At 42.4% G+C, this 24,063-nt stretch overlaps 1 protein-coding gene across 6 annotated transcripts in view; it reads left to right on the forward strand.

Annotated features, from left to right (window-relative positions):
• The window catches only part of LOC147263942 (uncharacterized), a 55,588-nt gene that overhangs the window by 22,714 nt on the left and 8,811 nt on the right, over positions 1–24,063 (forward strand). For 2 of the 6 annotated variants that reach the window (XR_015112510.1, XM_086202328.1), the window contains exons 2-14: positions 2,325–2,410; positions 9,776–9,910; positions 12,145–12,571; positions 12,653–12,685; positions 12,773–12,877; positions 13,227–13,250; positions 14,626–14,738; positions 16,038–16,305; positions 18,058–18,195; positions 21,935–21,978; positions 22,186–22,264; positions 22,901–23,041; positions 23,266–23,361. Coding sequence is in view for 5 of the 6 variants with exons in the window: in XM_086202328.1 (XP_086058454.1) it covers positions 2,334–2,410; positions 9,776–9,910; positions 12,145–12,571; positions 12,653–12,685; positions 12,773–12,877; positions 13,227–13,250; positions 14,626–14,738; positions 16,038–16,305; positions 18,058–18,195; positions 21,935–21,978; positions 22,186–22,264; positions 22,901–23,041; positions 23,266–23,361 (1,680 nt within the window). In the remaining variant the exon portion in view is untranslated. The remainder of the gene's footprint in view (positions 1–2,324; positions 2,411–9,775; positions 9,911–12,144; positions 12,572–12,652; positions 12,686–12,772; positions 12,878–13,226; positions 13,251–14,625; positions 14,739–16,037; positions 16,306–18,057; positions 18,196–21,934; positions 21,979–22,185; positions 22,265–22,900; positions 23,042–23,265; positions 23,362–24,063) is intronic. The other 4 variants (XM_086202329.1, XM_086202330.1, XM_086202331.1 and 1 more) reach the window with 4 other exon arrangements.

A 24,063-nucleotide genomic window follows, 5' to 3' on the forward strand; every position in this document is an offset into this window, starting at 1 on the left:
ATCAGTGGTCATACATTGTACTTTTTTTGTAATTTTAGTGATTATTTTTTTGTGAATATTAAATTAAAAATCAATTCGAAATATATTATATTCATAATTTCAGAAAAAAATATTTCGTGTCATGATGAAATTGTACTGTAAGCCTTGTATAATGATATGAATCTTATCCTGAGGTTCTTTCCACTTACCAGCCCCTATGATAAGCAACAGCTGTGTAAGTTATATGTGTGTATATATGTACATGTAGCTGTAGCCACTAGCTGTGTTTCCTTAACGTTGCTGCCATCTAGAGGTTTGTGATTACTGTAGATGTCTTTAATTGTTGTCTTCCTCATGAGCTTGTGCGCATGCATACTTGGGGATGTCTGTATGAAAAGGCCTTCTTTGGCCCCTCCTGGATAAGACTGTACACAGCAAGTAAGGACCAAGAGGAAAGTCCTGTGCTGGAAGGCTACTGACATTTTGGTAAACAACACAGGAAGATTTAACAGATGAGATAGGGAGAGAAGGCAGGAATAAGAATGAGGGAGAGAAGGAAGGAGGTCACTGAGGGAAAAAAAAAGGAGGGCCAACTGAGGAGAAGAAGCAGGCATTAGCCTTATTTATCAGCTGAGGCCAGACTGTGGGAGACTCGTGGTAGAATCTCTCCTTGGAGTTGTGACGATCTGGTATGGTGTGAAGCACATTGACAGATAGCTCAAGGTGTGACTATCACAGTCTCCTGTTTGTCCTGCTGAACTGAACAACTCAACATTTTGTATTTTAGATTTCATGCTGTACCGCAATAGACCTGGCTGCTCTGAAAGAGAATTCCAATGTGAATTTGCTTATTGTTTTCTGTCATGCACTTTTGTAATTCCCCTCAAATGCTTAATTAGGCTTTGTCGATGGGGGGGGGGACACTAGACATGCACCTTAGCATAGGCTTTCTTGTGAAAACGCTTTTACCTGATTTAAATTAATTGGCTTCTTGTATGTCCTTATTTTTTTCCATTTCGACAAACTGTTCCCAAGCTCATAAACACAGTATGATTATGTTTTTGATCAACTGTGTGTGGAAGGATTGGCAGATTTGGAACTCAGATAAACAAGACATCTAAATGTGAGCTACATTATTTACCCCTCCGTGCCAAAGACAAACTTAGACTGGAGTCGCCTTTTTTTTTTTTTTCAGGATGTCCATCCATCAGTCTGTGCCATTTTTGTTAACACAATACCTCTGAAATGCATTTAGAGGCTTGCTCCAATTTGGCTCAAATTTCCGTAAGGACTCAAGTGTAAAGCAAAAAAAAAAAAAAAGTGATTATCAATGATCAAGGTCATTGTCGTCTAACATGAATGAATGAATGAATGAGTCTTTGTTTCGAACATGATTTAAAAGAAAATACAAAAAATAAAAAGACAAACAACAGAAAGTATAGGTACCACTGATCAAAAAGGCGTAGGATGACACCTAAGCCTATCATGCCTTACCCCTATCCATCACTTCCAAGTGAGAAATTACATAATGGTGAATATCCACATTGCCAGTAAGTCTCCATTCTTAACAATGGAGCGACACAAAATGAATGAACATCAGTATCTGCAATGTTATACGAAAGAAAAGAAAACTTCAGCTTAGAATGCAGACGTTTGACAATGGTCACCTTCCCTTTCCTGTTTTTTTTGGTAATTTGCAATTATTTCTTTCGATATTTTTTATAAAAAGAGTAATATTTCTGCTTTCCTTCAAATGATCTTCTAGCCCATTCCGCACAGTTACTCCATAGAATGAAATGCACTTCTAAGATGACCAACATAACCCTTTTCAAAGTTGCAGTTACCTTTCAAATGATGTCCCCTGTCCCTCTCTATAAATGATTTTGAAATGTTACCGTTGAGTTCTTGAGTCCTAGCTTGATAGTGACAGTTTAAATTTGAATAAGTCTGTAAACTTTCATGCATTTGACATTTAACAAGTTATTCGTATTTGAGCGTAACGTCTCTTGAATACCTTGAGGAAATTTCTGGACACAAATGTTCACTGGGACACTAGGATCAACTGAAAGCTTTTTTGATGATGTCTCAGTAATGTAGTGAGATATGCACGAATGTATTCTTCAAATATAGTACAAATTTATTCTCGAACTCAAGGACAATCAAAAAATGTATTTGGTCGAAGGTCACTGCGGTAGGCGCACGTCGCTGGGGCAAAGCACAACTGTGATGTGGCATAAGAGTTTTAGCTTTTTTTACACTCTTGGAACACTTAAGTGATATTTTTTTTCTACTCATTTGTCCTTCTTGAAAGGCGGAAATGAACATATCTGGGTTTGATGTTTAAGGGCACAACTATGGAGGAAATGGACTTTGAGCGGCGCCGGGAGCTGAGAAGGCAGAAGCGGGAAGAGATGCGCCTGGAGGCTGAACGGTAAGACCATTTGCTTGTCTCAAAGTGACATTTGCGGACATGTGTTTCAGGTGTCCCCAAAAAGTGATTCAAAAGTCTGGCCTCCCTCATTTGTAACTGCATCCTGAGGGGGCACTGATTCAGCGATTACTTCATGAAGAATTCGCCGGTGTTGTGTAATAAAGCTGTGGTTGTCAGTGCAATGCGCACCTCCTCTGATGTTCATGCCAAGTTGGAACAGGAGTGAGCCAGTGTTGCTTTAATAGCTCAGGGCCTTTTCTGGGTCTTTAAAAACATAGTTCAGCGAATACTGGCTTCCCTGGCCCAGGCTCGGAGAAAGAAAAGGTCGATAAGCGTTCAGATAAGGAATGAGATGACCTTTAAGTTGGAATGTTCAGTCATGGCCTCCCCCTCTTTTTAATTTTCTCTCACCAATGGCCTTCCCTTGATGCAGTGGAAGGAACTGATCAGACTTAAATTCATTTCAACATTAGATTGAATCACAACATGAAAAGTTTAGTAATCAAACTAGTCAAAAGTTGTTGTTTTTTTTTATTGTAAAAACCTGTTGCAGAGTGAACTTACGCATTTCATAGGCCTTTTCACAAAAGCCTCACATGCAGAAACTGGCACGGTCACTTGCCTGTTCGACGTATTTCTTAGTAGAGTTTTATTACAGCCTGTTTATGTGTTGCTGAAGACCTGAATACATATATTGCTGAATGCATCGACTTTCCTCTCTGATAGGTTTTTACGCGAAAAAAATGTGAGAGGCATTTGCCTTCACGATGAACAAGTGAAAATAGTGTGTGAGAGTAAATGGTAAACAGAGTGCACGCTAGGGCTGGGCGATTAATCGGATTTCAATCGTCATCGCGATATCAAAATGTGCGATTAACACATCGTAAAAGTCGTGTTTCCACGATGAGAGGTTCATTTTCACATGCTACGAAAATAAACCAATCACGTGCGATGTTGTTAAATTAGCCGCGCGTTCGGCCCATGGCATTAAAAACAGCCGACAACACCGAGTCCGCATGACGTCAAAGGATTGAGCAACCGTCCATTTCTGTGAGTTTAGCGACCGCGACTCGCAGCCACTCGTTCGCCCTCCCAGAGGCTCTTCAGCGCATCAGGGAATGTCGCTACATGTCAGCACTCCTGCTTGAAACCTAGCAAAGTGAACATGTTGGTGTTCCTGCGTAAGAACTTGAAATAAGGGAAGTGTTAAAGGAGTTTTGGGAAGAATAAATCTCCCTTTCTCTTGATTTAGTGCTTTGACATTACTCACTCCAGTTTTCTCCATCGTAGAACTGTATTTGCCACCTGTTCAGCAAGATGATGGCATTGGCAGGTCTCGATCTTTATAACGGGAGAAATGTTTCATTTGCCAGTTGCCATGTTTTTAATTTATTTTATTGATGTTTTCTCCCAGATATCTTTTAGTTAGAGTCTTGGAAATTGTTTGAATTTGCCAACAGTCAGGTTTGAGCCTTGTGCAATTGCAATATTTTAAAAAGAAAAGCATATGTCGGATACAAATAACTGTTCAATTTCTTCAGTCAATGGGCATAGGCTATGAAATGTTTGTGGTCTATGTTAGCTGTAGATGTTAAAACAGAAAGATATGCTTTCATGTACTGTAGCTAATATGTACCCTTTTGATGCTTCATAAGAAAAAGTTCTGTTCTAGAATGTTCTCCTTTGGGATGGAGTACCCAGCACCAGTAATAGTTGATTGTAGGTTGAAATGTCTGATATTTGGGAAGACAAAACTGGTATCGTTGCATCTCTACTTTGCATCTGCTGCCGTGTTTTGGTGTTTACCTGTTGCCATCATCTATGCCTGATTGCCTTCGATGAAATCTGAACTAACTTCTACCTAATTTAACTGAAGGTGAATGCTTCTGCTTTCCCTTACAAACACACACACACACACACGCGCGCGCACACACACTAGAATTATTTTTGCAGTTTTGCTAGTGAAGATGGAATTTGGCAGAAAATACAGACGAAGAAGAGCCAAAAAAAAGATAAACTGACGAGCCGACGGTGAAACTGAAGAAGACTTTGAAAGTGTCTGAAGAGTAAAGCACCTTTGATATTCACATTTTTAGCTTGCTGGGATTTTGTACCTGACTGTTTACTTGGTCTGAGCAGCAATCATTTCAGCTGGCAGGTGCTGCTCCTGTTGTTGATAAGTTGTTATTGTTATTAAAAAGATTCTATACATTGTCTGCATTTCTGCCAATATATTAAAATACTCTACAATATTTCCATGCCCATTTGGACGAGTCAAAACCACATGACTCATTGGCCTTCCTCCATTCAACCATCAGGGAGCATACTGAAGATGAAGAGTGAAAAGAGAGGGTGTGGAGCTACATAATAAATTCCTGTCTATTATAAGTCTTTACTGGCCAGGTCTCCATGAGCTGTTTCCGTCTTGCTGGGACAGTGAGGTGTGCGTGCGTACGTGCGTGCGTGTGTGTGTGTGTGTGTGTGTTGTGTGCAGAGAGAACAGTGAAGCCTTCCCTGTTTTTTCTTAGATCCCAGGAGTTACACAATGTGCTTCAATTAGAGACATCCATCCATTTTCCACCGCTTATCCTGTTAAGGGTCGCGGGGGGGGGGGGGCTGGAGCCTATCCCAGCAGCCTTCAGGCGAGAGGCGGGGTTCACCCTGGATAGACCTCCAGTCCATTGCAGGGCCAACACACAGAGACAGACAACCATTCACACTCACAGTCACACCTACAGTCAATTTAGAGTATCAATCAGCCTCGTCCCCTCTTGATGTCTTTGGACTGTGGGAGGAAGCTGGAGTCCCAGAGAGAACCCACACAGGAACAGGGAGAACATGCAGACTCCACACAGAAAGATCCTGTGCTGGAGCCGGGGCTCAAACCTAGAACCTTCTTGCTTTGAGGCGACAGTGCTGACCACTGCACCACCGTGCCGCCTCTCCTTCAATTTTCAACTTATTAATGTTTCTGTTCATCAATTTCTCAATCAGTCCCACACACAAAGGCAAAAGCTGGTCCACTGAGTCTTTAAATCATTTTTGTACCAAGAACTGATTGTGAGTCACAGAAGCCATGGTTTCACTCCAAGCTTCATTCTGTCTATCGGTGATCCCATGGCACATCAGAGCATGGAAGTGGTAACCTAGCCAACCAGTTTGTGTCTGCAATCTAAGGAACGTTGATCCGGGTTCATGCTGAGGAAGTTAGCCTTCAGGAGTGTTAGGAGTGTGAAATAGCTTTTTTTTTTTTTTGGGCTTGGGTTCCAAGGAGTCTTTAAGATGTGTGATCTCTGTTCTATTTGACCATAAAGGTTACAATTTCAGGGATGGCTGGTTTGACAACAGCGCTATAGTTGTGTCTGGTGTGGATACTGAGCCAGAAATTGCTTGCTCTCACACTGCCAATCAAGCTTGTTTTGAGTAGACACTGCAAGAGAGAGAGAGAGAGAGAGAGAGAGAGCGTGAACGCGGAAGCTTCTCAGTCGATCTTGTGAAAGGGTCTGTGCTTCGTTACGACTAAGTTGATATGTTGATGGAAATCCGTGTTTAAGTTCCGCAGTATTTTAGGTATTTCAGGAGCAGAACGTGCCATGTGACCAGAAATGAGGAGGTAAAAAAGCATTGATTCGTTGCACCTGAGTTAATTTAGTGGCATCCGCACACATCTTTATGCCTAAAGTAGCATCGTGGGTGTGTGTTTGCTTGATTTATTTCGATCTATAATAGGAGATCACTGTTTTTCTTACTGCTCCGCATTTGTGAAGTTTGACGATTCCAAACTGTGATAGATGCTAGAGACCCCATTGTTACAGGACTGTGCAGCTCCTAAGTCGCTCAAAGTTCATCGAAGGACCATCGCAATAAACGTGTTAAAAGACAGTACTTTGGATGCTAAAAATGATGAATTATATGACATTTTGGACTAAAAATACATAAAACTGTAACGGGTAGAAATTAGAGATTTAGTTCATAGGAAATTGATTCGATAGATTTACGCCGTTTATAATGTACGCGTTGAAAGCAAGCTGAAATGTATTTCTATTTTCTGTGCTTTATAGTTTCACCTTTCCGTATGACGAGGGCAGCTCAGTCTGCTGCAGCTAAACTTTGCTGCTTTGGCAGAGTGACATATGAAGGCCACATGAAATCTAAAATGGCATTCCCAGTGTCAACTTTAGAAAGATGACTTCATCTACGATGTCCCTCCTGTGTCTCCATGTCATGCCACTTCCTCCTCCTTCTCCTTCTACTTCCTGTCATCCTCCAGCTCTTATAAATCCCACCTTCTCCTATTGCTTCTCCTCATGGCGCTCATCTTTCACCTCCTCCTCCGTTGTTTCTCCTTGTCTGCTCTTCTTGACCTCCACCTGCACCACCAGGAAGGACTGAGGAGAGAACACCCATCCTCTGTGATTAACCCACACCAAACGCGCCTCCCCCCCCACACCTTGGTTGAATGGGCCACTCCAAACGTGACCTGGTCCTACATCTTAAACCATCATTTGGACAAGAAGAGTGGATTTTTGATATCAACAACTTGGATAGAACTTTTTCTGAACTTTGAAAAGTGACAGATTTGGTTTGAATGTTTTGTGTGCGGCTGCTCGGTCTGTGAGGTGAATAAAGAGGACAAATCATGTCAAGGGGAACACCATCACAGCTAACATTGTTTATCCTTGAAGCCAGCAAAGAGCAGGGTAATATCTCAGAGAGGCCAGCGTGGGAATGGGTCAGGATTTCTGACGGTACAAACCCCCTCCCTCCTTCCCTCTACATCCCTTCCTTCGCTTGTCTCCCTCTTTCTATCTTCTCTCTCTCTCTCTCTCTCTCTCTCTCGCCTCCATCCCTCTCTCTCTTGGAGGGGTGAGCTAGTCTATTCTCATGGGCTTACGCCAAATTGTTTTCACTTCACATTTTTGAGATATTTTGCTGTTAAACAAAATATTTAGGCAAAGTTCTCCCCAAGAGACGAACGGATTGCTGTGCCTTTTGTGTCTTTGCTCCTTCGCTGTCTGCAACATGTAACGTGTGAAAAAATCTTCGAACGCAAGAATATGAGGACGAATAAAAGCACGCACTTTGTTTCCTTACACACCATCTGCCTGAAAAAAATAGCTTTACAAGTATAGTTCCTATTGGCAGACACCTGAAACTTGTAGCTGAGGCTGCACATCCTGTGTAAGAGAACGTGTCATCTATGATCAAATCGGCAGAATACTCCTTTTTTCCACATTGTGCAACGTACACACCCTTTCCGTTCTAGTTTTTCGTTGTACTTCTGTCCTCGCTTTTTCAGTTCTTTTTCACTCCTTTTTTTCTCCTACCCACTCCCCCCTCCGCCTCTTCTCATATTTCTGTGTCAGTATGCTGATAGAGTTTGGGGCCTAGGTAAGGAGCGGGATATTAAAACAGTGTGTGTGTGTGTGTGTGTGTGTGTAGCCTGTGATTGACAGGAATGCTAATTCAGCTTTTAGGAGCTTGTTCTTCTCTCCTCCTCTGGAATTTTAACCCTGAAGTTGATGTCACTGCCACCAAGGACTCTTTCATTCCATTTTTAGCTGTTTGTCGTTTTTCCCTTTCTCATGACATTTGGTGCCGTCTCTGGGACAGTGCGTTCCTCTGGGAGTTAAGGCAGTCGTGACTTTTTGGTTTGTGGAAACATGTTAAAGACAGATTAATGCATTTACTAGTGGAGAGCAATTCAAATTAAAGTTATTCTTAAATTATTTAAAAAAAAAAAAAAAACAACCTGTTGAAAACTGTTAGTTAAAATTGAAAAGCTCGTCCAGATTCGACATATTTTCTACACTCTGCCTGATGTCAGCTTCTCATGAGTCTGGGCGTTTGCAGATTAATTGGTTCTGTTATGACAAAATTCCTCGTCTGACAGAAAGAATCAGGAGACAGGGAGGCAGGGGACCAGCAGAAGGGAAGGAAATGAAGAGGGAAATCATTATTCACAAGCTGTAAAGCTAACCCTCACATAAACTCCAACAGCTTAAGCTGGGCTAACCACACACGTAGCAATTAACATGCAATAGTACGCATGCTTCACCGGCTGACCTCAAAGGCTGTACCATGATGTCAGGTAGCTAGGCATGTGGTTAGCAGTGGGAGTGTTAAGGTCAGCCGGTGAAACACAGATCAAGCAGGGAACTGAATGAAATTGTCCGGAAACAAAGCAGTTCAGGAACTGGTTTGATGCTGCATTTTCAGTCCTGAGGTGTTAGCAGTGTTAGATAACTGGTCTAGGGCGACATGTTTTTCGCCGCGTCGCCTCTTCTGTCAAACCTCTCTATTTTGGGCCCGTCTCAGTTGTCAATTGTCTCAGTTTCTTGTTCTATCAATCGACATACAGTAGCTCTCCAGGCAACAACAATTTTAGCACAGGCATGGGCCAAGGAACAACCCATTACATTTTTTGGGGCAGCGCCATATTACAGAGGGGGAAAAAAAGCTTCTTTTTTTGAAACTGCCCTGTACTCTGACCATTTAAATTTTCAGTCTACTTTTAACATGGGGGAAAAAAAATTTGTAGGAGGGATTTAAGCAGGAGTTCTGGATAAACATCCATCTTTTTTTTGCGTGAGATGAATGAATACGCCGCCTTTGTCTCACATTGGCCTGCCCTGACATAAACAAACACATTTCTATTGCAACAATTGGTGAAAGCAACGAATGGCTGATATTTAACAAAACGCAGAAAACAGTCTTTGATCAGAGAACACATTTTTCAGTACATAGCGAAGTAATGAGAGGGGCTGAATACATCACCACAACCCATTTTTCACCCCTTTTTTGTATTTGTGTTAGCTGGATTATGCACAAAAAAAAAAAGTCCATTATTCCATTTTGTGTTGTATTTGCCCCAGAAAATAATGGGTCTTCCCTTGTCTCTGTGGTATTTGCGTAATCCCGCTAACACCAGCCAACAAATGGGTGAAAACATCATTTTTGGCAGTTACTCAGTTTCTTGTCATAGTTTTATTCGAAAATGAATACGACTCTGGCGTATGGCCATTGGATAGGAAGTGACGGATATCTAGGAAGGCAGGAAGGTAGGCAGTCGTTTCAAGGACACAAACAAACTTGACACACTATCTTAACAGTTACGAGACTGGAGCTGTTATGTGTTTTTGTTTGTTTTTGTTTTTTTTCCTTTTGCTATCTCACATTTAGCCAGCCGTGTATCCAGACTGACTTTTTATCAGCACAGTCAAAATATAAGTTGTTGAACCACTGACAGCTCAGCTTGATAAGGCATTTAGTCACGATTACAGCCCTGTCTTTGAAGTCTGTAACTGCTGGGCTAAAATAATGAAAAGAAGTAAATCTCAAAATTTTGTTTGTCTTTTCCATCAGATTGTCAAAGAACGACGATGATGAGGAGGAGGCGGCCCGTGAAAGGAGGCGCAGGGCTCGCCAAGAGAGGCTGAGGAGCAGGGATAGTGAGGACCCCAGTGGGCAGTTGGACAGTCTGACCAACAGCAGCCACAGGTAATGGGTTCATCCATCCATGTACTTATATCTTTTTGAGGACTTCCATTGATGTAATTCATTCCCCAGCCCCCTAAATCTAAACCTAACCATCTCAACTGACTGCCTGACCCTTGTTTTTTTTCACAATCTATGTTTTACAATGTGAATTTGTGTGTTTTATCAAATGGAGGAGGTGGCAAGTTTTACGTATGACGACACAGAAGCCGCAAAAAAAACAAAATTTGTGTTAAATGATAATTTAGAATCTTGAACACAACAAGAGAGCGGTTTTCTCCATTTTATTTTTTTAGTATGGTCAGGTGTTGGCTGATGAAATTCACTACAGCTGCTTTTTGATATTTAAGCCAATAAGTGAACAACGGTTCACTAACCAAGTGCAGCTGTCGGTATGGCAGCCAACTCATGATGTCATACCTATCCATCAGAAACATCGCCAAGGAAACAAAGCAGTAAAACTTAACTTTGCAGTTTCACCCTGTGAGATCAATTGTCTTGGCCGCAGCGAAAGTGGCGGGTCGTTCTGACATTCGAGACGCCGCCTTTGCTTTGTGGACGTTGACGTTTGTTTCTCGATGAGCTCAGAGATGCATCCTGGGCCTGGGGAACAACAGAAGGATTGTACAGGAGGATGCTGAGGGAGAACCTGGCCCTCACTAACTGTTTTTTGATTGAGCAGATGCAAGGATAATATTTGACAGACTGTTGGGTACAGCGCAATTCATACAAAGATGGAAGAAAGTTGTATGATTAATTCTGGTGGGGTTTTTTTTTTTTACATTGTGGTAGGAGGTCAGCTGCTGTCTGGAGTGTATTCATCTAGAATGACAAGAATCACGACCAGAATCCAATAGTTCTTTCCAGACTCGCTGTTTATTTTCAGTCTTCACCAATGATTTATTTGAACACATTTCTGTGGCGAGTACCTGTCAATACAGCCAAATGCTTACATTTAGCAGTTTGTCGCCACAAAAATGCTTCTTTTTTTTTCTCCATACATGTGAAAAAGCTGACAATAACATTGCAGGCACCGCACAGATTTTCGAAGCTTTGCTTGAGTATTTGCATACTTTTGAGCATCTTTTGGTACCAGTGGCCTGCTCGGGTCAGATATGAAAATGCTGGTGCCGACGTTGGGATTTTTTTGTTTTGTTTTAAATGGTTATTATTTTTGATTTACTTTGCATCTTCCATTTTAGGGCTCTAAAATATCATAACATGAGGGATCAAATATATTCCATTCCAATAAGTTTTGTGGCCCGACCGAATAATCGGCAGGCTGATTTAATCGGCCAAGTATAGCCATTGGAGCATAATCGGTATTCGGGCAAAAGTTGGCCAATTGACGCTGATTTTAACTTTTAATTTTCACTAATAAGAAGCTGTTAATATGGTGTTTTTCTTCGAAATGATGTCCTTGTGTGTCCAGTAGAGGATCCTCTCATGTCACGCTCCACAGCAACCTCACAGCGTGACAGTAAAGTACTGTACCTAAAGCCAACAGTGCATGCATACTAAAACTTAGCGGTTTGCCTCAGTGGTAAGTTTATAACAACTAGTTTATGGAATCAAACATAACTTAAGGAGGCGCATCACTGGAAATGGGAAACTCATTGTGTCCGTCACGCGTCACTGACATTATCAGACGAGCGTGACGTTATAGGTTAGCGGGTAAAAGAAAAGAAGAATAACCCAGCTAAAATATTAACGACCTTGCTAAACTGTTTAAGGGAGTCGCTCACGGCACCATGACTGATGTCACGGTAACGTTACAGCGCCCCAGCTTAATAGTACACTCACTCAGGCAGCTGGATGCTACCAGACTAGAAAAGAGCGGAGCAAATTAGGATAATGCTTCGCCGCCATGTACAAACTGTTGTAGGCTGCATTTATTTTTCGGCAGCACGGAGAGACACTTAGCAAATCGTTTTACCGGAGACTTTTATGACGCTGTTTGTCCACCTGCCTCTTACCTTACTGACCTCTTAATTAGACACTGTGCAAAGTCATGCACACCAATCTTGACACTGTCAGGGAGACTTATTTATGTTTAGTGAGTCCTCTCTTTCTCTCAGATATTTGAATTTGAGGGTTTTATTGTTTTAAATTTTGGAAGAAATTCCTTTCTAATATTTCCACAGTTTCGCCATCCTGTTAATATTCTGTTCCCACAGAGACGGATATCTTTAGCTAACAAGACCACACTGAAATGACTTCATTTTCTCTCATCACAGTGCGACAGAAACGGTGTCTGTGAGCAGCTCCTACGGAGGAGGCGGTGCAGAAGAGGATGACCAAGCCCTATTGGATCGCATGGCCAAGCGAGAGGAGAGAAGACAGAGACGTATGAAGGAGGCGCTGGAGAGACAGAGGCAGTTGGATGCAGCTGACATTGAGGGCAACAACAATGCTGCTACTGAGAAAAATAATGTGGAGGAAGAAGAGAGGCCCTCCTCATGGCGTAGAGGTCGTTACCGTGACAATGAGGAAGAAGAAGAGAAGACAGCAACTTATACCTTGAGAAGAGAGGAGAGGGAGCAAGAGGAAACCAGAGAGGAAGAGGAGGCTGCTCCTCAGATTGGAAAGGAAGCACGGGAGGGAGTAGATGAAGAGGAGGAGAAAGTGGAGGAGAAGCCAAGAAGGTCTTACTATAGAGAACAGGTGATGCAACGGTTTATTGTACGGTTTTTCTCCACTTTACTTCAGTAAGCGACAGTCTATGAAAATTTGATGTTTCCATAGGAATCAGCCGAAGAGCTTAATATACAAATAAAGGTATGTTCATGGGTTTTTGCATTGCACATCCTTGAATTGGCCTTTGTTCCTTCTTTGAAAAAAAATTGCTGTAATCCTTTGTCATAGGAGCTTGCAGAAGAAGAATCACATTCAGTAGTCAGTTCAAATCAGGTCAAGTCAGCAAATTTAGAGGCTGAGGAGGATGCAGTAGCAGCAGAGGAGCCTGAAGAGGTATCTTGAGGATGATTTTGTTGCTAACACATCAGTGAACAAGTCCTTGATTCTTAGACATGGCAGTGAAGTGGACAATGAGGTACCTGAGGTACCGCACTCACAGGACAATGAGGTACCTGATATGTGGTAAGAATTTCACTTGAGGTGTGACGCACAGGTCCAAAAAAAAAAAAAAATCACTCTTAATCTCACTAATTTCAGTGGCTTGATGTGTGGAAAAAAAAAAACAACAACCAAAAAAAAAAACTTGCAAAACTAAAACACGAAAAAAATCACAACGTTTTTGTAATGGATGCTAGGGCCAGACGCTGAAATTTCTCACATATATCTGCTATTGTTGTCACAGTGTGGTTTGCGCCGCTGCAAGCTGGTAAGCCACGTGGCCAGGTTTTTGATCAAGTTCAATACTATTCCCCACAGTGTGGTCACTGTTGTCTTCTGCATGTTTTTCCCTAAGCTTTGAGACCTCCCACGCTTTACTATTTTTCTGATTCTGCTCCAAATATGTGCTAGAGCTTTGCTATAAGTGGGTATTGTAATCCGCCATCCATTGTTTCCTGCATGCTGACTACCAGTCGAGAGTTTAAGCGGATTGTAGAAGTTGAGAAGCATAATGAACAGAGTTGTAGTAGTCAACAGCTTCATAAACGATAGGTTCCTCCCTTTGTTTCGCTGCAGCAGTTGAATCAGTTTAGAATTTTAAGCCACTTAACTCAGTTTGAATACATTTACAAAGCTTTCGTGCCACACAGTCGGCACTTTTAGATTTGGACTTGACACATTTTCAAGTCCTTTTGGATCATTTTCAAAGCGCCATTCGCAGCTTTCAAAACAAGCACGTCGCAATCAACACACAATCTGGCGGATTTACCTACACAGCACACGTACAGGTATTTGCCATGTCTGCTGAAGGGAGCGTCTGAAGGTTAACTTAAGTTCAAGAATAAAACGTTGTGGAACTCCACGCAGTGTAAGGGATGTCTGATGAATAATGTAAATTCCAATAGTCTCTCTCTTGAATTGGTTCAGGCTGGCATCAGAGATACCCAAACAAGGCTTGGGTCTGTCGATTGACACATCACGAATAATGACGGTGTGCGAAGAGATGGAAAATAAACATTTCCAGGATGATGTGGAAGGTCGAATTTTCAGTTTATCTTCCAAGCCTCAACGAATATCATCACTTATTTGTAGTGAAGTAAAGAATTGGATGGCAGCTACATAGATAAGTATTTGTAGGATGGCTGGGCTTGCCCTTGTTAGGTGGGTTGCCTTAGCCTCGGCGACCTGCTCGGGATCCCAGAGCTCACGTTAGAGATTATATTCCTTCATGTTTCATGGTTTCGCCATCGCCGCTTGTGGTAAAAAAAAAAAAATGGCGTTACAAAACCCACTCGAGCTTTTCTCAAATGCACAAATACACCTTTAGTGCTTCTCCAGACCGCTGCGTAGTTGTTTAAAAGCATGAACGGCGCTAAATAAAATCAAAAGCGAAATAGATCTGTGTTCTGTGTTGGAGGTTAATAATTGTCCTCAACAAAAGGACTGGAGACTCTCCCAGTACAATCACGTGTAAGATATCATCACCAGCGCTCCTGGAGCAGCCACTGTGTGATGTTTTATTTGGAGTCGTGCACCCTGTCTTTCTCTCCCTATTGGTGACATCCTGTGATGTGACATCACATAGATATCCGTTCAGCAGCATTGTCAGGATGTTTGTTCACTATTTGTATGTGTGACTGCAGTTGAGTGAGAGAGGCGGAGCCCGGGAGGAGTGGGAGGAGCAGATGAAGCAAAATGGAGGGCTGCATGAGGAAGGGACTCCCAAACAACACAGGAAACCTGAGAGGACAATCAGGTACACGGACACAACACATACGCACACAAAGTCGCCCCCTGGTTGTTTTATTGAAGGGCCAAATTGAGGAGACCAGATGTGCAATTAAATGAATACCGGTAACCCAAGAGAATTCCTTTCTGTGATAGCTCCGTCTGCTGTCGGTTATTGCCTAGAAAACCAGAATTACTGTCTGTATGTGTTCCTACCCTTCACAAAAGATACGCCTCTCTGGATCTTCAACATCTGTACGAACGTCTAATGTGTTATCATTCAAATATCCTAACGCTTCAGCAAATATCAAATGCTAGAGGGAACTGTGACAGGCAGCTAAATGCAACTAATTTAACAGTGATGTTTTGATAAAGAAGAAACCTTATTGGGGCGGCACGGTGGTGCAGTGGTCAGCACTGTCGCCTCACAGCAAGAAGGTTCCAGGTTCGAGTCCCGGCTCGGGCACGGGATCTTTCTGTGTGGAGTCTGCATGTTCTCCCTGTTCCTGTGTGGGTTCTCTCTGGTACTCCAGCTTCCTCCCACAGTCCAAAGACACCAAGAGAGGACGATGCTGATCGATACTCTAAATTGACCGTAGGCGTGAATGCGAGTGGGAATGGTTGTCTGATCTTGATAGAAATGTCAGCTGAAAAGATCAGGCTACCTGTCACCTACAAACCGTGGTTCTTTTCCTAATTAAGATAACTAAAAGTGAGGAGAAAATGCACATTCCCTCTAAAAGATTGCAAACACAAAATTATGGGGACGAAATCTCATTTATTCTGACAAATATAAAGAATTTTTGTATTTATATCAGCCCTCCAAAGTGTTTCCATTTGCTGAAAAGAGGTAGTTCAATGAGGCAGGAACTTAGTGAGGTCACTGACACTTCTTGGGTTTTTTTTTTTTGTACTGGATGTATAAAACCAGGTAAGTACCGCCAAAGCATCACTAAAACAATTTGTCAGCAAATCAGAATCTGATTTATATCCATGCAAAGTTATTTAGGGTTGTTTTTTTTCAGTGTTTTTTAATTGGCTCGCAGATAAAATCATCAGTGCGAAAGACAAACGTGACACTTAAGATGTGGGGCACGTAATTATTGTGAAGGCCGTGGTTTTTGTGAGGATGTGCAGATGTTCTTTTGCGTATGTGTGTGTATTTATTCATACAAGAGGGAAATCATTTTAGCATGTGATAAATATTCGGCTTGCATCGAATGTCAATACCTTTCTGCCAACTTGTTTTGTATCGTCCCCCTTTCAGTATGTCACCAGCAATTGCAGTGTATGCACGCTCTCACCATTGTTTGTGTGTGTGTCACAGTCGGGGAAGCATGCGCTCCCCTGAGGTGTCCGTCGGTGACGACCAAGACGATGCTGCCCGCCTTGAGGCGGAACGCAAGCTTGAGGAGCTAAAGCGCCGCCGTGACGATGCAGAGAGCGAAGAGTTTGAGAGGATGAGGCAAAAGCAGCAGGAGGCTGAAGCTGAGCTGGAGGAACTAAAGAGGAAGAGGGAGGAGAGGAGGAAAGTGCTGGAGGAGGAGGATCGGCAGAAAAAAATGGAGGAGGCAGAGAGGAAAGCGAGAGAGGAGGTAGAAAAGAGAGGGGTTTTATTTTTCTTCTGATAAGTTCTGCTTCGGTTCTGTTCTATTCCAGCTTGTATCTATTTGATATGTATGTTTGTTGCAATTTCTCACCTAACCTGTTTGGACCTGGCATGAACATGAATCTTGGGTGAGCCAATGTAGAGGACAGCTCTGCATACATCAGTCACTGCTTGCACTGGAGTCGTTTATGAATGCAGTTCAAGAGGCCATCGTTGATGAATTTAGGTCGAAACGTGACAGCCCGTCTGTGTGCCCCTGTTTTCCTCTTAGGTGCTGCTAATAAGGCCTCTTATTTTTACCATTGCAAATTAGAAACGACTCCAAGTAATTGAATTTGTCCCTGACCTGCTTCATCAGAGGGACGAAGTGGAGTGACAAAAACCCGTTTGCTGATTTCCTGTCGTGTCGGGGATGGTTATTGAATTGAGCCCGATCTTTATTGAGCAAGCCGTAAATCTGCGCATCAAATAACCCTTTCACAGATAGATTGGTGGTTCAGATTAAGATTCATTGATGAGTGTTGATATGCTCATTGTCTCTGATGAATAATTCATACGTAGAATTTAGGAGAATTTTGTTATATTCACATGGGTAAAAAGGATTCGAAAAATCATGGTTTCCCGCTGCAGGGACGACAATAAAATCCTGCTTGTGAAATGAAGTAATGAAAATTTCGGATTAATGTTAAACTTAATAATAGAGTCAAATCGAATAAGCCTTTATTGTCATTGCAGAATACAAACACTGTGCAGCAAAGTTTGTTATGACTCTGTACAACAATGCAATATAAAAAGTAAGAAATGGATACAGTGCAATAAAATGCAACAATAGATACAATTAGGACTACCGCCTCACAGCAAGAAGGTTCCGGGTTCGAGCCCCAGCTCGGGCACGGGATCTTTCTGTGTACCCACATGGGTACTTTGACTTCCTCCCACAGTCCAAAGACATGCAAGAGAAGACTTGGCTAATACTGGAATTGAACATAGGAGTGTGAATGATTGTCTGTCTAAATGTGTTGCCCCTGTGATGGGCTTGTCCAGGGTGAACCCAGCCTCTCCCCCAAGGCTGCTGGGATAGGCTCCACCCCCCACGACCCTTAGCAGGATGTGTTCAAAATGGAAAATATTGTTGCTGATGCCGTGTACTCTTGCTTATTTGTGTGTGTGTGTATATATATATATATATATATATATATATATATAGTATGGATTATATTTTTGTTGTTTTTAGTTTTGATTGCTGTTTGCGAGACAAATTACCACTTAGGTACATTTTACACGCTCTGCATGTATAGGTAAAGGTGCATTGCTTAACTGTGGATTTGAAAATCCTTCTAAGAAAAATGGAAATTTCTTAAGGCACGGTGGTGCAGTGGTCAGCACTGTCGCCTCACAGCAAGAAGGTTCCGGGTTCGAGTCCCGGCTCCAGAACAGGATCTTTCAGTGTGGAGTCTCCATGTTCTCCCTGTTCCTGTGTGGGTTCTCTCTGGTACTCCAGCTTCCTCCCACAGTCCAAAGACATCAAGAGGGGACGAGGCTGATTGATACTCTAAATTGACTGTAGGTGTGACTGTGAGACTGAATGGTTGTCTGTCTCTGTGTGCTGGCCCTGCGATGGCCATAGCTGACAGAAAACTTAAAAATGTCTACCTTAACCATCAACATCATAGACTCTACTACTTAATTTCTTTCGGATTTCCATCTGCTAAACTGTCGAAACGTCTCTCTCTGACAGGAGGAGAAGAGGAAGATGAAGGAGGAGATTGAGAGGAGGAGAGCAGAGGCAGCTGAGAAGAGACACAAGGTGGATGATGTTGTGGATGGGGAGGACAAACCATTCAAATGTGTCAGCCCTCGTGGTTCCTCTCTGAAGGTTTGTCCAACGTGACATATTTGTATATTATATATATATATATAATGACATCAGCAGAACCCCCCCCCCCAATTCGGATCCCTCAGTGAGAAATATTCTGCCATGGATTTGCAAACATGTAAAGTTGACGTTTTGTAAACTTGGAACATAATAAACCCAATTAATTCTGTGTGCAAAGCTAAGTAACCAAAAATGCAAATTGTATCTTGTGTTCAAACAGATGAACACACTTTCCTACAGTGTAGATATTGTTTGTTTTGTGTGTGTGGAAAAGGCAAAGCAGAAAAATTTGGATGCCAAACAGTCGCGCTCATAATTCACTAGTATCTTGCTCGAGGACACTTCGACATGGTCACCAGGGTCGAGGATCGAACCAGCGACCCTTCGGTTGCTAGACGGCCACTCTACCCCTGAGCCATGGACGGAGCCATATGCTCGCACAAGGACAGCTCTCCTGTGTTCTGATTTTACATCCTTAAGTTTCTATTTCCAAAAAAAAAAATCTTAAATTGAAATTAACTGTCATGTCACTTGAAAGAGGGAAAATGTTCATGTTTGGGGCGTAAGAACAGAATAAATCGCATCTCATATTGAATGAGTGGCGCATTCAATTTAAAATGTTAAATAACGCTCAAAAGCATACCAGTGGTTTAGTTAAGTTAGGCTTCAGAGAAAAGAAAGACACTTGGTAGGTGCCGAAGCTAAATCTGTGTAATTTACAACTTAATTGTTTTCTGAAAAAAGGTTGGTTGACCCCTTAGCCTTGCATTGCGTAGCCAAAGTGATGACAGTTTCACACTTAACTTTTTGACCTTGGTGAGAAACCAATTTGTCTCCTCACTTATTCTCAGCATTCTCACACACGAGCACTGTCATTGTTGAGTGCAACACAACACGTGTAATTCCTCCAAACAACGATAACTAAGAAGCCAACTGCCTATCTTGTACATTTTTGCTCGTTCTCACATCCTGCCGAGCCTTGCCGTCAGCACCTGGAACGGCCAAATTCCACGAGTAATTCCAAATATTAGGAGACCTGTATCTGCTCTATCATGTGGTTGAGCTCTCTTCATTAAGTGCTCTCTGCCTGAGTTGAGGGACTTTTCGTAAACGATGAGAGACCGGATGAACCAGGAGTCCGTTACGTGCCAATTTTTAAATTCTGCTGACACACATAATAGAAATTGAATCAAATGGCTGCAGTGTTTTATCCCCTCAAATATGAATACCGTAAATTCTGGACTATAAGCCGCGACTTTTTTTCAACGCTTCGTGCCCTGCGGCTTATACTCCGGTGCGTCTTATACGAGGATTTTACCTTCACCCTGGGGTGATGCAGGCAGCGGCAGCAGGCAGTAATTCCCTATTGTTCCTGATGGTAGCTCCAAGTACCGTACTTAGGGAAATTCCTGGCCAAATGTTATGGTAATTTCTCTAAGCACTGTACTTGGACCGTCCAGTCCATGCCGCGGTGCAGTGTAAAAAGAGCGTCACACGATATTTTCAGTCATTTGTACTCACCCTCAAGATGGAGAGCAGAAGAAGGAATGCTTATGATGCAGCTTTCAAGTTAAAGGCAATCAATCTGGCGGTTAAAGATGGAAATAGAGCTGCAGCACGTAAGTTTGGCATAAACGAATCGATGGTGAGACGCTGGAGGCGGCAACATGACGAACTGACCCAATGCAAAAAGACGACAAAAGCTTTCAGAGGTCATAATAGCAGATGGCCCGGACTTGAAAACGCTCTGGAAGACTGGGTCAACACGCGAGAACGGGCGGCCGAGGTGTTTCCGCCGTGCACCGCGGCTTATTTACCGGTGCGGCTTATACGTGTACAAAGTTGATTTTCTCCCTAAAATAAGCATCTGCGGCTTACATAACGGTGCGCTCTATCGTCCGGAATTTACGGTACCTGTTTGCAGCATTGCTAGGAGCCGACCCCCACACTCTGGAAATTTAAAGGGACTTTCAGCCGGGGGAGATATCTCATAAATGACAGCTAAGAGTGGTACTGCCCCCATCTTAGTGAGATCGTAGACTTCGTGTGTGTGTGTGTGTGTGTGTGTGTGTGTGTGTGTGTGTGTGTGTGTGTGTGTGTGTTTGTGTGTGTGTGTGTTAAAACTGAGGTTTGCCCAATTACATGAACAAATTGAAACTTTTTCAGACTGTATGCAAAGCTTACTGCCTGTTACTGCACCACTCACTTGTGGCCTGTTTATTTATTTTTTTTAACGAATTACTAAATGATAGACTTTGGCTTTCTCTTCAGTCCATTGTTTTAAAGGTTTGTTTTTGGCACTTTTGGCAAGTAATTCTTTTTAGTTGTATTACAACCATAAAAATGTATGTGGTTTAAAAGCAATTTCGAATTATTAACAGCGATCATTTACTTAATTACCTGTCAATATAGAGCAGCCTGACTTTTCATCAAGAGTTTTGATTCTGGCTCGATTATTGAAATTCAGTATTCACTGCTTTTTTTTAGCTGTTGGCTTCAACCATTTCTTGCAGGAATGTTAAATGTTTTTGTTCCACAAATATTTCAGTTGCTGTTTGAGTTACGGTAAAGAAATATGCTTCACTGTCGGCAATCACCACCCAGTGGGATACACTGTAAAAGGAATTGCCTACATCCCATCAGTAGTAACCCTTCCGTTGGTGTGGATAGTGTCCTTTAGGAGAGAGGAACATAGGGAAGGAGTGTCTGGCAGGAAGAAGATACGAGTTAACAGGATAACTGTTAAAGCATTCAGATGGCCTGAGTGGGGAATTTCCCGTATTTTCCGGAACTTCCACGTTGGGCATCAAGCGATTACAAGTTGTTTTTTTATCATCAGGAGTCGAAGAGGGCTTTTTTGTTTTCTTCTGTATTTCTTTTATATTTAATTTCTTAATGAGCATCTAAGAAACACATGCATCATGCCCCTTTTAGCCTTTTCCTATATTGCATATTGAGATAAATCATCCTCTCAGATTCCCAAAGTCCAAGGATGAGACGTGTGTGTGTGTCGCATTGAATTTATGAAAAAAAAAAATATGAAAAAAAATCTACAAAGTGATTTGCGTTCATATGTTAATTGATGGCTGCACGGTGGTGCAGTGGTTTGCACTGTTGCCTCACATCCTGAAGGTTCAGGGTTCGAGTCACAGCTCCAGCACAGGATCTTTCTGTGTGGAGTCTCCATGTTCTCCCTGTTCCTGTGTGGGTTCTCTCTGGTACTCCAGCTTCCTCCCACAGTCCAAAGACATCAAGAGGGGACGAGGCTGATTGATACTCTAAATTGACCGTAGGTGTGAGTGTGAGTGTGAATGGTTGTTTGTCTCTATGTTGTTTGTCTCTATGTGTTGGCCCTGTGATGGACTGGGGACCTGTCTAGGGTGAACCCCGCCTCTCGCCTGAACGCCGCAGCGATAGGCTCCAGCCCCCCTGCGGCCCTTAACAGGAATAAGCGGAAGAAAATGGATGGATGGATGGATGGAAGGATGATTCTGCTGTAAATCATTATGGGTTCATCGATAATCAATTAACCACTGCACCACCATGCCACCCAGCAAAATCATTCATATTCAAATGCAGCTGTGGGTATTTTATAAACACATTCCTCTTCCCCGCTACACATCAGTGATAGAGACATGGGACATGTCAAGATTCCTGAGGGATGAAATGTGTTTCAGTGATGTACATTATTCATGTGCAATATTTATTGACCCAGAGCTCTTGTGACGTTTCTCTGCAGATTGGAGAGAGGGCAGAATTTCTGAACAAGTCAGCACAAAAAAGGTAAAAAAAAAAATTTTTTAAAAATCCCCCAGTTCATGTTTTGTCTCTGTAAAAAAAGCTCTTCCGGAGCTTGTAACTCTGACTCCTGTTTTGCTAAGTAGCATGACCGTAACCCAGGGTTGAAGCTATAATACCAAATTGGGTTTGTAAGTGTTTGCCTTTTTTTTTCTTGTGTTCTCTGCTCTTATACTAAATCCATTCCCCCAGCAGCACAGTAAAGATGTCTCATTCTCCTGTGGTGTCCAAGATCGACAACAGGCTGGAGCAGTACACCTCAGCTGCTCAGGTTAGCGTCACATTTACCATAGAGATGCCCAAATAACAAGGTAAAGGAAACAAGAGTAACCTGTAAGGCCTTGTTCAGACTGCCTGTCCACAGGTCAGCATATCTGGATTATATTCAGTTTGACTTTCACAGTCTGAACAGCCAAAAATCACAAGAAATCTGATCATGCGCATTGATCCAACAGGTTTAGGAGTTGAGGTCTGATTACTACAGATGCCTCTCATTCTGGATGTTCTGGGCACTCGCATAGCATTTGCAGAGTGTCACAACAAATCTCATCTAATCACCTGCAAAAAGCAGTATGGACAGATAAAGATTTGATTTAAGACAAATCTGATTTGCCTGCATCAAGAAAGGCCTTGACTTGCATCCCAGAAATCTGTTTCAAGGAAATCTTGTCTCTCTGTTTGAAGACTTCAGTTCCAGTCTTGACATGCTGAAAACCTGATTATGAATCTAAAAATAGCCCAGCTATTTGTTTTTTTTTTTAACTTGCTGTTCATCTGCATACCCAAAGCAAAAAAGTCATATTTCTAAAAGCTCTCTGGAAACATATCAGATACATTGTATTGCCACCAAGGTCACGTATGTTTTTCTTTAAAAAAAAAAATTAAACCCAATGTGTTGCCGTTGCAGAGGGAGAACAGGGAGTCTAGGTCCCCTCGCTCTGGAGCAGTGGACCTACCCATGGTCACTGACAGCATACGAAACATCAAGAGCATGTGGGAGAAAGGCAGTGTGTTCAGCTCACCCGGAGGTGGCGGGAGCACATTCAAGGTACTAGAGGGGTAATTTTGATGAAACTTGTGTAAACTTGTTCACTGTAGGTAAAGGTGTGTGTGTGTGTGTGTGTGTGTGTGTGTGTGTGTGTGTGTGCGTGTGCGTGTGTACATGTAAGTACAGTATAATAAGAGGAAAGAGTCCAATTCACTGGCACTTCCTAGTTAGGCTCATTGCCCGTGACAACTAGACTAGCTTCACCTTTGACCTCGTCCACACAGGAAGCAGCTGTGATGAAGACAGGTGTGGCAGGTCGCATCAACGACTGGCTGAATAAAACTCCCGAGAGCGGCAAAGTGCCGGGAGCAAAGCCGACGGTAGGTTATCTGTGTAGCGACCCCTGTCATAACTGTTAGAGTTCAGGTTTTTTTACAGCTCTGCCTGCTTTTATTTTGATAAGACTCTTCAGGGGCTCTATTTCCTCAGGATCTCAGGATCTACACATCTGCTGTCTATGCTTGTAGAAGAAGAGAATAAAATAAACCCAAGATGTCACCTATTTGAATACTGGTCTTACAGCAATTTTACATAATAATCTATTCAACCTTTTAAGAACCTGCTGTGGTGTCACTCATGCAGTGTTTTTAAAATCTGCAGGTGTTTTATAATAATTTCAAATGAGGCAACAATTGACCTGTCCAGTGTGTGCCCCACCTCTTGCCTGAAGGCAGCAGGGATAGGCTGCAGCCCCCCAGCAACCCTTAACAGGATAAGCGGTAGAAAATGGAATGGAGGGATGGATGGATCGATGCAAAAATTGGTTACTTTGTCCTCTCAGATGTTTGAGAGCTGTGATCTGCCTGGCACCACCTGCTGGGCTTTATGAGAATAACATTTTCAAATGAACATCAACGTTCATTATTAAAACTGTAATAACGTGGATAAGTTAGACGGCACCAGTTTTGAGACATCTGTGTATTTTATCATAAGCTCTGCTAGCACGCAGGGCTGTAGCAGTACGCTAATCTTGTGATATATATCACGATATTCAGCTCACGATACGATTCGATACACTCACA

This window comes from Aulostomus chinensis, chromosome 4 (assembly GCF_037954235.1).
Source record: "Aulostomus chinensis isolate RoL2024-O1b breed Wild chromosome 4, RoL_Achi_v1.0, whole genome shotgun sequence".
In the NCBI taxonomy this organism is placed as follows: Eukaryota; Metazoa; Chordata; class Actinopteri; order Syngnathiformes; family Aulostomidae; genus Aulostomus; species Aulostomus chinensis.